Source organism: Hibiscus syriacus, unplaced genomic scaffold (genome assembly GCF_006381635.1).
Source record: "Hibiscus syriacus cultivar Baekdansim isolate YM2019G1 unplaced genomic scaffold, ASM638163v2 tig00110895_pilon, whole genome shotgun sequence".
Taxonomy (NCBI): Eukaryota; Viridiplantae; Streptophyta; class Magnoliopsida; order Malvales; family Malvaceae; genus Hibiscus; species Hibiscus syriacus.
Window position 1 is genome coordinate 3,334,909 of NW_024062903.1, and position 18,066 is coordinate 3,352,974.

At 36.6% G+C, this 18,066-nt stretch overlaps 1 protein-coding gene across 1 annotated transcript; it reads left to right on the forward strand.

The window, feature by feature from the left end:
- Positions 1–16,290: 16,290 nt before the first annotated feature.
- LOC120145959 (topless-related protein 2-like) lies at positions 16,291–17,691 on the forward strand. The gene is made up of 4 exons (XM_039159645.1): positions 16,291–16,294; positions 16,604–16,824; positions 16,913–17,088; positions 17,413–17,691. The coding sequence occupies exons 1-4, from the start codon at positions 16,291–16,293 to the stop codon at positions 17,609–17,611; spliced, it is 600 nt and encodes a 199-aa protein (XP_039015576.1). The 3' UTR covers positions 17,612–17,691.
- Positions 17,692–18,066: the final 375 nt, after the last annotated feature.

Genomic DNA, 18,066 nt, shown 5'->3' on the forward strand with positions numbered 1-18,066 from the left:
TTAAAAACATATCAAAGTTATCATATTTTAACATAAGAGAATTCATTTTACATAACTTAAAAAGAAAATAAATAAATAAATACAAAGATTTATTTCTTCACCACCAAAATGAATGGCGTGGTGGATCTAAACCATTTTAATCTTTATCATTGTCTTGGTTTTGATTCATTCCTATTCCATGTAAAGACATCACATTGTGTGCATCATAAGATGCATCGTTGGTAGGAAAAATGTTGTATAATAAATGATGATTAAAATATCCATAACTTGGATTTTGTTCAAGGTAAGGTGTATAATATGCATTTGGTTGGTTGGAATGAGAACCCTGAGATGATTCACTAATTTCATTATCATTTGTAGCTAAACTATATGATGATGAACCTGCAAATGAATCATAAAATTGTTCACTCATCCTCCTATGAGTTCTATCATCCTCATCTCTTCTATTTTTCAAACCAATAGATGTATTTGTTCCATACAAACCTGAATCATCAGCATAAGGATATCTGGACGTACCTTGATCTCCATAAAAAGTATTGGAATAAGTGTGCACATATTTTGGTTGGTACATACCTACATTATCACCACCATGATCATCACCACCACCACCATCACCGTCACCATCATCACCACCACTTGACGTCGATAGTTGAACACTTTCATCATTAGATGGAGTAGGTGAAATGTCATGCATATCTTCACCTTGAGTTTCTTCATCTATTTCATTAAGTAACTATTCAGGCAACCATGAGAAATTTTGTTCACTATCGAGCATAGCATCTTCTCTTTCTTCAACCCATGCTTTTAGTGGATCATCTTCAAAAATATTTTCAAGATTGATTAGATTAAACGCATTTCTAGCTCTTGTGCACTTTTTCTTTTCATGTGTCTTAGCTTCAACCTCATATTATAATGGACATAAACCAATTTTTGAAGCTTTTTATGATTGTGCCTATTTCTCTTCTTTGTATGGATAATACTAAATGTACTCCAATTGCACTCACAATTTGAAGAAGAGGTTATTTGACTCAAAACTCTGACATCAATGCGCTGAAGTTGAGGTGCACAATATCCATGATTGATCCTCCATTCAGCTAAAAAAACACAAATATTAAGATATAATTCATAAAGTATTTATAAATATATCATCATTATCTACAAAACTATAAATATTGAATTCTTTTTATTTACCAGGGTTAGTCTTCAAAATTACAGCTTGAGTTAATGGTATTCCAAAAGAATCTATTTTATCTATATATAACAATAACTATAAATAAATGAATTAGTAGTTAAAACATGATAATATATAAATTCAAAACAATTTAAAGTATATAAAATACATACCTGGTTCATTGCCAAAATTTGATCATTCAAGTTGGGCTTTATCCTTTGTATGACATTTTTCACCCCATTCATGGTTTCATAAATCACATAACTTGTGGAATTGTCTCCATATAGAAATTATGGATTTAAGAAATATCCTATATAAAAATAATATAATAAATATTTAAACAACATATCATAATTTAAATTTAAAAGTTTTATAAAAGACCAGCATAATGCAAATCATTGTGAAGTTGATTGCTCAATCGCCTATAAATTACTTCCCAATATTTCTGGTAATATCGACAATCTCTTCGAATCGCCAATTTTTCTCTATCCATAGCTTCATAAATAAAACTCATAGTCGGTTTTTCATCACCATCACACATTCTTAATACTTTAACCAATGGTTCTTGGATCTTTAAGACATCACCCTCCTTTTTTCCAAAACTGAGTGGAGTTAATAACTTCCATCATCTCTAATCCAACTGTTTTTCTTGCATACATGGACCTTTTCCATTCTGCAGAAGTCACCATTTCTTTGAGTGCTTGTTTGCTTCTAACAATTCTCACCAAATTAATGAAATTGGTAGCAAATCTAGTAATCTCTGGTCGTAAGAGTTCTATACCGTTGGTATACCTCTTCACAATCAATTATCACACATGATGGTCACACCTATTTCTTCCCAGATAGGATTAAACTCTTTCACCCATTCTTGTATTTCTCTGAACTCTTCTTCTAAATACACTCTGTCACCTCATAAGCTGAAGGACCCTTAACTGATTTTCCAACTTCAACTGTAACTTGAAGTAAGGGTTGTAGAAATGGTGACTCTGCAATTCTTGCCGGTAAAGCTTCATGCAATATTAATTTTGAAATTGCTTTTCCTAACTTTGCTTTTGCATTTTTCATAAAGCTTGCAGCGAGTTTTGGTTGCTTCGAACTCTTTGATTTTTCAAGAATGGGATCCATATTTGCCAATATAGCTCTAGGAGAGTCAGAATTACTCCACTGATGTTCCCTCCCACTTCTTTTAGAATCAATGGTACTGAATGATCTTTTGAATTCTCGAGATCGAGAAGTACTACCTCCCCCAGGTTCATTAACTGAATCTTCACCAGTTCTTGCTCGACGTTGTCTTTCTTCCCATTCTATTTTGGATTTTATAATTTTTTTGTCTTGTTATAGTCAACTCTTCATCCTCAGAAACACTGTTATCATAATTTTCATGATCTCCTAATCTTATTATTTCCTCTAATTCTTCTTTCGTCTTTTGCTTCAAAGCTTTTTCAACGTGAAATTCCTGTATTTGTTGAGCTATGTTTTCTCTAACTTCGTCCGAGACATCTGAACAAGGTGCTACATTCCCTTTTTTTTGCAGCCAACTACTCTTTCAATCTCGTTATTCCTCATTTAATAACTTTATCACAAAATTTGCATCTAACATTATTACGATGACCTTCAACAGGTTCTCCCCACCTCCAACCACAATCATCACTAGGAGCTTCACCTTCTTTACTTTTTGAACGTGGCATGTTTTCTTATATCTGATGTTCGCGTATTTTGATGGTATATATGGTAACAAAAATATGTGCAAGTATACATAATCGAACAAGTAATACAGTGATGAGTGAGTATTGTATCCATGAGGATTGGAGGAAATGCAAAAGTTTAATCACAATAATTTACTATTTCACCTAAGTAAAGTTAGTGATGGTATATACAAATGATAATGTTGTGGAAAAATGAAATGGATGTTGAGGAAATGGAATGATGGTAATATGATGTGGAAGCAAATGGATATATCGTGGTAAATTAAATTGTGATCGGGGCAAACAAATGAAAATGTAAAAGCAAAATAAAAATGTAAAGGTTGATTTGATTATCAGGACTTTAAACTTCTCACACGACAAGCTACTATGGGAATGAATAACAGGAGTCACTTGGGAAATTTAAGTCTACTTCTCAGAATGGTCTTACTTCTATGCATTATCTACCGACAGAGTTTACTAAGAGTGCCTATGCTATCTCTAGTTAAGGGACTTGACAGGTTAAAGATGCCTTGGCAAACCGATTGTCGTTAGCTACTGTAGGGATCTTATTGGTCCAGATAACATGATATGTCATGGTAATACCTTTTTACAGCAGCATTAACATCTAACCTCTCGATCACACACTCTCCTTTTAGTCGACTGAAATCCTAGTCTTATCTCTAAGGTGGATTAGGCCTAGTTAATACCTAGAACCCCTTGCTTATGTGGTTCCTCCTTAGTTTCTCTCGAACACTAAGGATGTGCTACTTAGTCATTCTCTTGAACACTAACTAATCTCCTAAGGAATGACTACTCTCATAGCTCCTACAACCTTAAGGTATTAAACTTCATAAACAAAATATATAACAACATACAAAAACAACCATTTATTAAAGTTAAACTTAAATATCCAAAATGAACTCCCACCAAATAAGACTAGTTCATGGTGGGATCCGAATGTTTCAAACACAAAACAAGAAGTTAATCCGTTCCTTACAACCCAAATGATAAAAATGAAAGCAAAGAGCAAAGGGAAAGAGGAAAAGCCTTTGACGTGGACTGTCGGAGCTTCCCTCAACCACCACGAAATGTCCCAGTGAGCTAACTCCTCTCAGACGCCTAGTTTGCCACTCCTTATAGCTTGACAACAGATGAATGCCACGACAAATATGATAGGTGAAGAAATGAGAGACATTTTTTCCACTAAATTTTCTAGTTTAAGGCGATGTGTGTAAAAGTCTCTTTGCAAGGTGGTTTCATCTTCTATTTATAGGGGGAGAATAAACCTAGGAATTTGTGTTAAAATTCCTAGGATACCCCAAATCATGCTTCATTCACGTGAGGGTGAGCAAAGGTGGCAGTGGTCCCCTTGGGCAGCTGGCAGTGGTCTAGCCCAGGAGGCTGGCTGAATACCCGACAAGATCAGGCTGCTGCAGGTTGAGGTCTAGTAGAATCAGCTACAACAGGGCGTGGTCCAGCAGGATCAGCTGCAGCAGCGCATGGTCCCCTCTAGGTAGGTGTCTCCTATCGGATAGATATCACATGGAGATAGGGACAACTGGCTCTGAAAAATATCTTCTTTCGTTTTGTTCGCTCTCGAAATGCCAACCGAAACGGGATTTGCATTCTGCTCAGCAGTCTCATCATGTTATGGCACTTTCTTTTTTGTTTTCCTTTCTCACAAATCTTGCACATCACCAAATAAAAACCTTCCCTATAAAGTAGCACCGTTTACAAAATAAAATGCCACGACAAACATAATTCCACCACATGTAACTATATGCTCCTAAGTGTATCTATATGATCCTAAATGGGCTCTTAGACAGTCAATAACCTAAGTGAAAAGGTCCAAAATATGACCTTTTTTCGTAGTTATCACACCCCCAAACTTAAGCTATTACTTGTCCTCAAGCAATGGATAGTATTAAGCAAAATAAAAATACTATGGCAAATTCAGAAGCAGAATAGTTATATGGGATAAAATTTCAGCCCTCAGAACATTTAGCTTGAACATGCTAGACTAGTTTGAGAAATCAAGTATTGTCCCTTAGGGCAAGATCCTTTGTATGGGTGTGTGCGTGTTTGTATCAAGTCCATGCTTAACAAACCTAAAAATTTTCTAAGCAAACTTTCTTGTTTTGCCACGACATTTACAAGTTTTACTCCCACATTGTTTTCTTTTCTTTCATTAACTCAGGTACGAGGGGAGTCAGCCCATCACACCTACCATCCAACACTCTAGATGAAAGCAAGCATACCTTCCACCCCCTTTTAGTCCGGTAGAGTCTTCCCGTGACTACTTTCATTCACTCATATGACATAGCTGCCATTTATTTATATGCAGTTTCCAGGTAATACTATGGTATAGCGGAGTATCCCGCTATAGATATACCGAAGCATTTATTACCAATTTCATTTATTTTGTGGGGTTTTTCATAATTCATTATCAAAGTTTTATGCCACGGTATTCAAGAATTCTCTTATAAAAAATTTTCTAAGTTACTTAAGCATGGAAAACATACAATCGTATATTCAAAGGTTTCAAAGAAGTATGTCCTAGAGTTGGTTCTATCATCCTCAATAGTCATGTACATTAAATTCTACCCATAAAGTGTTCATCATCATCGAGCATCCTTAATTTATTCTAGAAAACTAATTCTAACACTTACTAATGTCATGGCATATTTAATTATACTAATACTATCATGCAATGACTTGGGAACCCTACCTCCCCCAAACTTGAGATAAAAATTGTCCTCAATGCTAAATAAAAACTAATGTAAACTAGACTACCTGCTACGACGGTCATGGGACATATACACTTTCGCAATTGTGCGGGGCTGGAGTGTTCAGAGTATGATATTGAAGCAGCAAGGGGAGTACTTGGGCCTTCTGGGACTGTGGAAAGATGGGGCTCCTTACGCCTAGACACCTTCTTCAGTCGGTGTCTACTCATTCATAAATGAATTTGCTGCGGCATTTTGGATTATTCATCCTCTAGTGGCTTAACAGGCTGCAGGGGTTCTGGCACAGTGGAAAGCAGAAGCTCGTCTTCTCAACATTCAGTTGGTGACACAGTGTGGAATGGATCAGGATCAGCTGGTTCTTGCTCATTGGCGGGCTGGTGAGCATCTTTATATGCTTTGGCATTTTCGGATGGTTGTAAGAGCGTAGCAGGGAATACGGGGATATCAAAATTCATGTATGGGAGAATCTCCATGAAAGCATTGGCAATAAACTCATATCGGCATTGTACATATGCAAAAAATGTCATCATGTTTCTGGTTACCTTCTCGACATGTTCTTCAATGCGCTTAGTGACCTCCTCTAGGGCATCTGGTTTTGCCTTGGCATTTGGAGTTGCAGCAACACGATAATTGTTCTCCTATTTCTCTTTTCCCTTGATTTCCTTGAATATAAGTAACATAGGAATCTTGGTCATTGTAATACCAGCCAGACCAGATAATATCTCATCAAATTGTTCCTCAGGCACCTTGTTCTTATGACAGAGAGCCATAATGAGGTTCGAAAATACCAGGGCACTGGAATGTCTCTTCAAACATGTATGAACTTATTCAACAATGATTTTGCCTATGTAAATGGAATGCCTTACTAAAATAGAGTGCAAAAAAAAAACATCCTCTATAATGCAATAGTGGTGTTGTGGGCAATAGGGAGAAACTTGTGTTTCATGAAGTGATTCCACAACTTGGCCCTCGGTTGTAGCCGCTCTCAATCCACCGTTCGTCGGCTTACTTTCTGGTCATTCCACTCTGTGTTTGAAAAACTGACGTCTTCTAAAATGACATGATAAGTTTCATTGTTTGCCTCTTTCGTGAAAGCGGTGTGGTTATCTATAACATCCTGCAAATGAAAATAGCGATTAATAGATGAAGAGGTAAAGCGAATAGAAATACCACGAACCACCACGACATGTGATTTGGATAAGTGATGTTGGCATATAACTCCTTCACCAACGACGTATTTACATTCTCTGGATGCTTGGTAAATTCTTTCCACTTGTGCTGGTGTACAATGTCCAGTACATCACTGTCAAGGTCGACATCTTCCTCGTTAGAGAAAACAAAACCCAACTCAAAGAACACGATGATTTTTAAGGTTTTGAAATCTTTCTTGCGTTGCTTCATCCACGAAATGTGATGGAGATGTTGGAACCGAGCTAGAGGGACGTGATCTCACCATGGTTAGTTAACAAGATAAAGAAAAAAATGAAAAAGCTTAATGATATTTTTGGCTATGGCTTTTTGGTGCTAAGGAGGAAAGAAGAAGAAGAGATGAAAACTAAGTGAAAAGTGAAAAAGATAAGAACAAGAGAAAAAGTAAAAATAATGGGGGTTATTTAATGTATAGACGGGGTATGAGCAGGAAAAATGACAAAAAACAATAAAGTAGCCCTAAAGAAAAACTAAAGAAATTAAAAAAAATGAAAAAGTTAAAAAATTTCCCTCATCTTTTTGTCTTGTTACTGCCCATACTCTTTTGCTTCAACCGTACAGTCATCACGTGCCGGCTGTGTGGACCTTAACCTTGCATAGAAAAAATAAAATAATCACTTAAAAGAAGTTGAATAAAACAGTAGCAAAGTAAATTGTTATTTATGCACAAAAGTAAATCTAAAATGTAACGGCATCGTAAAGATGCTTAGCAAGTTTTGACATCGTGCAAGAGGAGTGCAGATTTGTTACGCATGGGTGGAACTCCTTGATAAGCCTTCAGACGCTGGCCATTGAATTTGAAAATGGATTCATCATCCATATTCTTGATATCCACAGCGCCATGAGAGTAAACATGATGTACTTGAAATGGTCCTGACCATCGTGACTTCAGTTTTCCAGGGAAGAGCTTAAGCCTCGAGTTAAACAAGAGCACATGCTGGCCAATTTGAAAATGTCGTGGTAAAAGCATTTAATCATGCCACTTCTTGGTTTTTTCTTTGTAAAGCTTGGCATTTTCATATGCTTGTGCTTAAAACTCTTCTATTTCATTCAGATCGAGTAAACTTTGCTCCCCAGCTAATTGTGCATCGAAGTTCAGCTTCTTGATCACCCAATATGTCTTATATTTCTAATTCCATAGGTAGGTGACAGGCTTTCCCATATACCATCTTGAAAGGTGACATTCCCAAAGGTGTTTTGAATGTCATCCGATAAGTCCATAACGCTTTGTCTAGCTTCGGGGACCAATCCTTTCTTCTAGGGTTCACCACCTTCTCTAGGATTTGCTTGATTTCCCAATTGGACACTTCAGCTTGCCCATTGGTTTGTGGGTGATATGCTGTGGCAATTTTATGTCGTACTCCATATTTTTGTAATGACTTGGCAATTAGCTTGTTATCAAAACGAGTTCCCTCATCACTGATGATGGCTCTTGGTGCTCCAAATCGGGTAAATATGTTCTTGTGAAGAAATTTGAGTACAATTTTAGAGTCATTCCTCGGTTTGGTAATCACTTCAAACCACTTGGATATGTAGTCCACGGTAAGCAAAATATACAAGTCTCCAAAAGAATATTGGAACAATCCCATGAAATAAATGCCCCAAACGTCAAAGAGCTCGATCTCCAAAATAGTTTTCAATGGCATTTCGTGTCGTCTGGAAATTTTTCCAGTACATTGGCATCTATCACATGCTTTGTAAAACTCGTGAGCTTCCTTAAACAGTGATGCCTAGTAAAATCCTGATTGGAGGACCTTAGCAGCAGTCATTGCTCCTCCTAAATGCCCTCAATAGGGAGTTGTGTGGCAATGGTGTAGAATGTCTTGTTGCTTCTCTTCAGGGACACATCGTCAAATTATTTGATCGGAGCATTATTTAAACAAATACAGTTTGTCCCAAAAATAGAACTTGGCATTATGCTGAAACTTCTTCTTACCCTGGTTGTTTAATTCATAAGGAAAAATACCACTAACAAGAAAATTAAAAATGTCAGCATACCACATGATGGCCGTGGCATATAAAATTTTCTCATCAGGGAATTCTTCTTGAATATCTAACATGTTATCGCATTCTGAAATGTTCTCTAGCCTGGATAAATTATTTGCAACCTGATTCTTAGTACCTTTCCTAAATATTACCTCTAAGTTAAATTCATGCAGTAGTAATATCCATCTAATAAGTCTAGGCTTGGCATCTTTCTTGTTCACTAAGTATTTTATAGCTGAGTGATCAGTGTGAACAATAACTTTGGTGCCTATCAAGTATGGCCTAAACTTGTCAAATTCAAATACCATGGCAAGTAATTCTTTCTCAGTGGTAGTATAGTTCGATTATGCCTCATTCAAGGTACGACTAGCATAATATATAACATGAAAATTCTACCTCTACGTTGCCTAAGCACAACTCCTACGGTAAAATTGCTTGCATCACACATTAACTCTAATGGTGACGTCCAATATGGGAGAACCACGATAGATATAGAGATAAGTCTTTGTTTCAGCTAAGTGAATGTGCTATGGCAATTTTGATCGAACACAAATGGCTAATTTTGTTGAAGTAGGGTACATAAGGGTTGGATATCGTGGAGAAGTCCTTGATGAATCTTCTATAAAACCCAGCATGTCCAAGGAAACTCTTAATGCCCTTAACAGAAGTTGGTGGGGGTAGCTTCTCGATCACCTCGATTTTGGCTTTGTCCACTTCAATGCCCTTTTTAGAGATCTTATGGACTAGAACAATGCATTCGGTCACCATGAAGTGAGACTTTTCCCAATTCAGTACGAGATCGACCTCTTCACATCGTTTGAGTAGTTTTACCAGATTGTCGAGGCATTTTTCGTAGTCATCTTCAGAAACGGAGAATTCATCCATAAAGATTTCTAGAAAACCCTCAACCATGTTAGAAAATATGGCTTGCATGCAACGCTAAAAGGTTGACGGAGCATTACAGAGTCCAAAAGGCATTCTTCGGAAAGCATAAGTGCCATAGGGACATGTGAATGTTGTCTTCTCTTGGTCCTCTGGTGCGATGGTAATTTGATTATACCCTGAGTATCTGTCCAAGAAACAGTAAAATGCCTTGCCAGCTAGTCGATCCAGCATTTGATTGATGAACGACAAAGGGAAGTGATCCTTCTTGGTGGCCTTGTTGAGTTTGCGATAGTCCATATATATTCTCCACCCGATGATAGTGCATGTTGGTAACAGCTCATTGTCTTCACTTGTCACCATAGTCATGTCTCCCTTCTTTCGCACACATTGGATAGGACTTACCCAATAACAATTAGAGATATGGTAAATCACTCTAACATCAAGCCACTTGAGAATTTCTTTCATCACAACTTGCTTCATGATTAGGTTTAATCTTCGCTACGGTTTTATGGATTTATCATGCATTCTTCCAACAGGATTTTGTGCATGAAAATGGTTGGACTTATTCCCTTCAGATCCGCCATCGTTTATCCTAACGATCTCTTATGCTGTGACAAAACACTTGGCAGACTACATTCCTGGCTAGGAGTAAAGGCAAAGGAAATAATCACAGGTGAAGTTTCATTACTAACCAGATAATCATATTTAAGATGATGTGACAAATTCTTTAACTCTAGGGTAAGTGCATGCTATAATGAGGGCTTAGGAGTAACAAACTCTTCAAAATTCAGAGGTTCAAAATGCATACCTGGGCTAGCTATGAGAAAGCTAGCCTGCTGCTCCTCGAAAGATAAATCATTAGGCTCTTCGGCCTTTATGTCTTCAAATAGCACCCCATTAGTTTCCAGCTGAATGTAAATGTCATGGTAAAATTGATCTTCTTCTCTTGCTATCAATGTATACACTTCTAAAATGCATCGGCATTCTTCAGAATCAACCATGTATTTGAGAGAACGGAAGACATTCACAGTGGCACATTGGTCAACCACTCTCATGGTCAGTTCACCCTTCTCGCCGATAAGAATGCGACCAGTAGCTAGGAAGGGTCTCCCCAAAATTATGGGTGTTGTGGCAACGACTTCACATTCTATAATAAGAAAGTCTACTGGAAATACGAACCTGTCAACCCGTACATGACATCCTCGATTTGCCCTTCGGGATGAACATGTGAACGATCAGCTAATTGCAAGATAACAGAGATGGGATTCGCATTTCCTATTCCAAGCTTCACGAAAATCAACTTAGGCTTAAGTTCACGCTTGATCCAAGGTCACATAGTGCCTTTCTAACATATTTGTCTTCTATCGAACATGGAATGATAAAACTGCCTGGATCTTATCCTTTTGGTGGCAGCTTGCTTAAGGCAAAGCAATATTCTTTTGTTGTGGCAATTATCTCGTACTGCTCAACCTTTATTTTCTTGGTAACAATCTCCTTGAGGAATTTAACATATGTTTGCATTTGTTTCATAACTTCCAGAAAATGAACATTGATTTGAAGTTAACTCAGAATGTCAATAAACTTTTTTGAATTGAATATAATCGTTATGCTTCTTCAGTCTCTGTAGGAAAAGAGGTGGGGGTCTGACTTCCTCTAATGACGGGGCGGGAATAGTATTTGCCTTGGCATTTTTGTTTTCTCCCTCAGTCGCTTTACTTGATGAACCCACATCCTTATCCTCTTCCACTGATGTTTCTTCTAGCAATTCTTGATCAGCTTGCACGGTTACAGGGGGTAAATCATTCTTCGATCTTCCCCAAACTTATCTTCTACATTGATTTGAGTACCTCTCCGTAGAGTTAGTACACTGTATTGTTCTTTTCCATGAGGTTTGGTGGCTTCAATGTCACTCGGTAGATGTTCTGGTCGTCGTTCTTGTAATGTCGCAACAATTTGACCAACCTGACCCTCTAATGCCCTCAGAGATGAACAATGGCTCTCATTGGTTTTTTATGGAGGTCACATGGTCTTCGTAGTTGCTATGAACTCTTGCATTGTGGCCTCCAAAAAACTTGTGTTAGATGAAGATGACCCTCCCTTGTGAGAATTATGCCATGGCATATTCGTTTGAAAACCTTGGGAGTCATTGAAATTCTACTGCCAAACTGGTTGATTAGCATTGTTGGTTCTTTGATTTCCCCATGAAAAGTTTGGATGTTAACGCTATCCAGGATTATATGTGTTAGAATATGGGTTTTTGTTGCCTCGATTATTGTTTCACACATAGTTGATGGATTCTTTATTAGTCTGGCACTCACTCTCATAGTGATTGTCGTGGCATAATAAACATGCTGAATTGGCTGCCTTTACTTCTCTCACCTCACTTGGTCTTTGCAAATTCTTCAACATATTGGTAATAGCAGTAAGTTGGGCAAACATCGAATCTTTAGTGTCTAGTTTGAATGCTCAATGTAATTTTTGCCCAAGTCAAGCCTTGTAGATGGAAATTGATAATCGTTGTTGGCAATCCTATCTAGTATGCCAAATGCCTCTACATGTGATTTGTCAAGTAATGTCACATTTACCGAGGCATCTGGCATTATCCTCATGGGTGCATTAACTCCATTATAGAACATCACCACTTGAGTCCAATCTTGAAAACCATGATTTGAACATTTGAGAAGCAATTCTCTATACCAATCCCAACATTCATACATTGATTCGTCATCAGGTCATCAGCTTGATGAAAAGAAGTGATATCATTCCTCAGTTGGGTGTTCATGTTCGGAGGATTATACCGTAGAAATTGTTTTTGCACAGATCAGTCCAGGACTCTATTGAACCCGTTGGAACGCCACTCAACCAAGCCCTTGCTCGATCACGCAGAGAATATGGAAATAGATTTAACTTCAATACATCTTCATGCACTCCTTGTTGATGAAATGAATCGCACATCTCAAAGAAGTTACGAATATGTTGTCTGGCATCCTTATTTGACGTGCCCCCAAATTGCCCATTGGAATTTAGTATATTGAACATGACAAGTTTGAGCTTGAAATGGGATGTCTGAATCTCTGGTGCCATAATTCTAGAATTTAAGTCATCTAAGATAGGGTTTAAGTTATCACGAATGGCACGAGGTATGGCTGCATTCCCAGCGTTTGGAATTGAATCAGCATTCAGATCTTCCTCATGACCAATGCTTTGATTTCCGAGTTGATACATATTTGCACGTTGAGCACGTCTTTTTTGCCTAAGAATCCTCTCGATCTCAGGTTCAATTGGTTCTAATGGCTCATTAAAGTGTCTTCTGGTCATATACCGCTAAAAACCTAAAAATGATAAGGAAAATAAAAAGTAAAACTATATATAAAAAATAAACAAGTAAAATAAAAATGTTATGACAAAACTAATTAACTTCTTGTTGCCAATCCCGATAACAGCGCCAAAAACTTGTCCGTGTGTTGTGATTACTATATTTCGTCACGAAAATATGTGCAAGTGTACACAATCGAACAAGTAATATAGTGATGAGTGAGTATCTTATCCACAGGGATTGAAGGAAATGCAAAAGTTTAATCACATCAATTTACTATATCACCTAAGTAAAGTTAGTGATGGTATATATAAATGATAATGTTATGGAAAAATGAAATGGATGTTGAGGAAATAGAATGATGGTATTATGATGTGGAAGTAAATGGATATGCTATGGTAAATTATATTGTGTTCGATGCAAACAAATGAAAATGTAAAAGCAAAATAAAATGTAAAGGTTGGATTTGATTATCAGGACTTTAAACTCCTCTCACGACAAGTTACTATGGGAATGAATGACAACAGTCACTTGGGAAATTTAAGTCTACTTCTCAGAATGGTCTTACTTCTATGGATTATCTGCCCAAAAGAGTGTACTAAGAGTGTCATATGCTATCTTTAGTTAAGGGACTCGACAGGTTAAAGATGCCTTGGCAAATCGATTAGTGTTAGCTACTGCAGGGATCCTATTGGTCCAGATAACATGATATGTCACAACAATACCCTTTTGCGACATCATTAACATCTAACCTCTTGATCACGCACAACTCCTTATAGTCGACTAAAACCCTAGCCTTATCTCTAAGGTGGATTAGGCCTAGTTACTACCTAGAACGCATTGCTTATGTGGTTCCTCCCTAGTTTTTCTTGAACACTAAGGATGTGCTACTTAGTCATTCTTTCGAACACTAAGTAATCTCCTAAGGAATGGCTACTCTCATAGCTCCTACAACCTGAAGGCATTAAACTTCATAAACAAAACAGATAACAACATACAAAAACAACCATTCATTAAAGTTAAACTTAAATATCCAAAATAAACTCACACCAAATAAGACTAGTTCATGGTGGGTTTGAATGTTTCAAACACAAAACAAGAAGTTAATTCGTTCCATACAACCCAAATGATAAAAATGAAAGCAAAGAGCGAAGGGAATGAGGAAAAGCCTTCGACGTGCTCTGTCAGAGCTTCCCTCGGCCACCACGAACTGTCCAAACGAGCTAGCTCCTCTCGGACGCCTAGTTCGCCTCTCCCTCTGGCTTGTCAACGGAGGAATGCCACGTCAAATAGGATAGGTAAAGAAAGGAGAGACTTTTTCCTCTGAATTTTCTGGCTTAAGGCGACGTGTGGATAAGTCTCTTTGCAATTTGGATTCATCTCCTATTTATAGGGGAGAATAAACCTAAGAATTTGTGTTGAAATTCCTAGGATATCCCAAATCATGCTTCATTCACGTGAGGGTGAGCAGAGGTGGCAGTGGTCCCCTTGGGCAGCTGGTAGTGGTCCAGCCTGGGAGGCTGGCTGAGTAGCGGACAAGATCAGGCTGCTGTAGGTTGAGGTCCAACAGAATCAGCTACAGCAGGGTGTGGTCTAGTAGGAATAGTTGCAGTAGCACGTGGTCCCCTCCAGGCAGGTGTCTCCTCTCGGGTAGATATCACATAGAGATAGGGACAGTTGGCTCTGAAAAATATCTTCTTTCGTTTTGTTTGCTCTTGAAATGCCAACCGAATCGGCATTTGCATTCTGCTCAGCAGTCTCATCATGTCACGGCACTTCCCTTTTTCTTTTCCTTGCTCCCAAATCTTGCACATAACCAAACAAACACATTCCCCATAAGGCAGCACCTTTTACAAAATAAAATGTCGCGACAAACATAATACCACCACATGCAACTATATGCTCCTAAATGCATCTATATGATCCTAAATGGGCTCTTAGACAGTCAATAACTTAAGTGCAAAGGTCTCAAATATGACTTTTTTACGGAGTTATCACCTGCACATAAACCAATTTGATAGAAAGGCTTAATGACCAATTGGATCTTCTTTATATATTTTTTAAAAAATAAAATAAATTTATAACTAACACCAAAAGATATAATATTTTCATAAGAATCCTATAATAATCCTAAATTCAACTAATAAGATAAATTTAATTTTTAAACTAAATAATAAAGAAAATAATGATAATATAACTTACTTATTTCACTTCAATGTTGAGTTAAGATGAACCACGAACAAGACTTGAAGTTGGAATGAAAGGGGGAAATTGATCTCTTAAAATGGTGGAGAAAAAAATAATTTTTTTGAAGAACTTATCTCTTGAAAATGTGGAGAAGATGAAGATGAAAGATTTACACTTTGAAACTAAAGTTTCTCTGCTTCCTCCCGTTGCCTTCTTTACTTCTTACTTTGGTTGTGAATTTTTTTAATATTTTGATTTTTAAATTCATTTTTTTCAATTATTTGTAACACTTCCAAACAAATTCTCTGCTATTTGCTTTAGTACTTTCTTACACACCTACATCATCTACTACATGCTTTAGTATTTTTACTTACACCTTTTTTTTGGTCAAATTCATTTGTCCAAGAATCATATTTTTTATTTTATTTATAATATTATTTTTTATTTACATGTATTTTTTATTTTATATTATTTTGTATTATGAATAGGTACATCAATCCAACCCAACGTTCTAGTTTTTTATGGCTAAGCAATCCATTTTATAATATAGAATAAGAAGAAAATATTTTTGTTACTTCTTTAAATTCAATTTAAAAATATAATATCATAAAATGAAATTTTCTTTTATGTAAAATTTTTATAATAATAAATAAATATAAAATTATGATACTTAATGTTAATTTAAGAATTTAATTTAAAATTAATTCAATCAATTTTAACTATGAGAAATGATTCAATTTAAAGTAAAATTGGTTTAATTTTAAAATAACGTGAATAAATAATTTAAATAATTCATATTTAAGTTACTAGTTTAAACATAACTATTACAATATTACTAATGATATATATTTATAATCCATTTTTAAGGATTAAATGAAAATATTTCATCTGTGTAATTTTATATTTCAGATAATTTAAAAGTTTGTTGCAGTATTGCGGCGTTGCTGCACAATTTATAACTTTTTGGGGTGTTACGTAACGGTTTTAGACCGCAACAGTCGTTATGCAGTTTTTTTATCGCGTTGCGCTAATATTGTGTCGCGGTGACCTTCAAAACCGTTACAATGCGGCTGTTACACTGCGTTGCGGCCGCAATTTAATGCCATGGGTACTTCTTTCTGCATTGTTTTATTTTGTTTTGATACTTGGGTTCAGGAGTCAGGGGTGAGTGTCCAGTTATGGTTACGTGTTCAACACAAGCATAGTTAATTTTTTATGAAGTTTTTGCACACAATTGGAGAACACTGCATCCGTACATGTCCCGATTATGTATAGCGTACAAGAGTTGGACATGGATAGTTAAAGGAAGATGAAATAGCAAGAACCAAAAAGAATTTGATTTCAGTTGACTGAAAATAAACTTTTTTCTCTCACGTTATGCCTAGTCATATTTAATGCCTATTGATTGTTATTGTAGTTGTACTGCTGATCCTACTCGGTTCTTTCTTTTTGCATCTTTTCTTTTGGAAAGTCGATAACTGGGAAAAGATAAAATCGGTTACACTTCCACTGCCCGCTGGAAAGTCCCCTCAGGGTGACACTCGAGTTCAATTTCACTCTGATCAAGTTCGATTGTTAGTTTGCCATGAAACTCAACTTGCAATATATGATGCTAGCAAGATGGAATGCATTCGGCAGGTAAAAAGCTATAACACTTAAGGTAATGAATTTATACTGTTTTACATTGCAGTGGACAAATTTTTACTGTTCTATGTTATGTTTGCAGTGGATGCCACAAGAAGTACTTTCTTCATCTATATCGTGTGCTGTATATTCCTGCAATAGCCAGCTAGTATATGCTACTTTTACTGATGGTAACATTGGAGCATTTGATGCTGATAGTTTAAGACTCAGATGTCGTATTGCACCATCCGCGTACATCTCTTCTGCATCCTCAAACAGGTTACAGCTTATATCACCATGTCATTTGCTTCGGTTTATTTGCTTATTCTCTATGGGTTGAAAGTTTTATCAACTGTGATGCGTAGAGGTGTGCAAAACTCAGTTAAACTGTGTTAAACCATATTGATCTATCCAATTGGGTTGATTTGGTTTCAGTTTTAGTCAGTCTAAGGAGTCTGTTGTTGGTTTATATAATTGATAACTGGACTAACTGAATAAACAGAGTTTAATACAAACATATTAGTTCTAGGTTTTCTTTAATCAGCTTTGCATGGAACATGCAAGTGAGATCTTACATCTGATTTTGATGTTTTACTACGACAGCCAAACCGTGCACCCAGTTGTAGTGGTGGCACACCAGCAGGAAGCCAATCAGAAAGTTGTGGGATTGACGAATGGTGCTGTTAAAGTTATAGAACTCTCGGAACCGGAGAGGAAGGGGGTACCTGTGGATAACGGAACAGAGAATGTCAGGACGGCAACATCAGCCACCACTAACACTTCTGAAAACTTACAGCGATGAGCTTCCGACAAGGCATCGATGTATAATATGTAGTTGGTTGTTCATTTTGTATGTGCAACTGTAAGTTGTTTGAACATAGGGGAAAACATGTTTAGATCAACTGAAGAAAGAAATATAGTCTTTATGCATGTAAATCGAGCACCAATCTCTTTGATAAATGTGACATGTAAATTAATGTTGCATATTACTCGGATTCGGATATAGATGTATTTAATACAAATATATTCAATTGTTTTATTTATTTATTTATTTATTTATTTATTTGGAGTTCCTTAGAAAATTATATTATCTTACCAATGTTTGGAAACAATAGAAAAGAGAAAAACAAACAGAAAAAGGAAAAAGAAAAATTATATCGACAAGAAGCCATTGATAAAGAAGACAGTAAATTATGCAAAAAAAGAACGTAATACCACTAAACAAATTTGGGTTATGGTTAGTAAAAAGTCAATCTC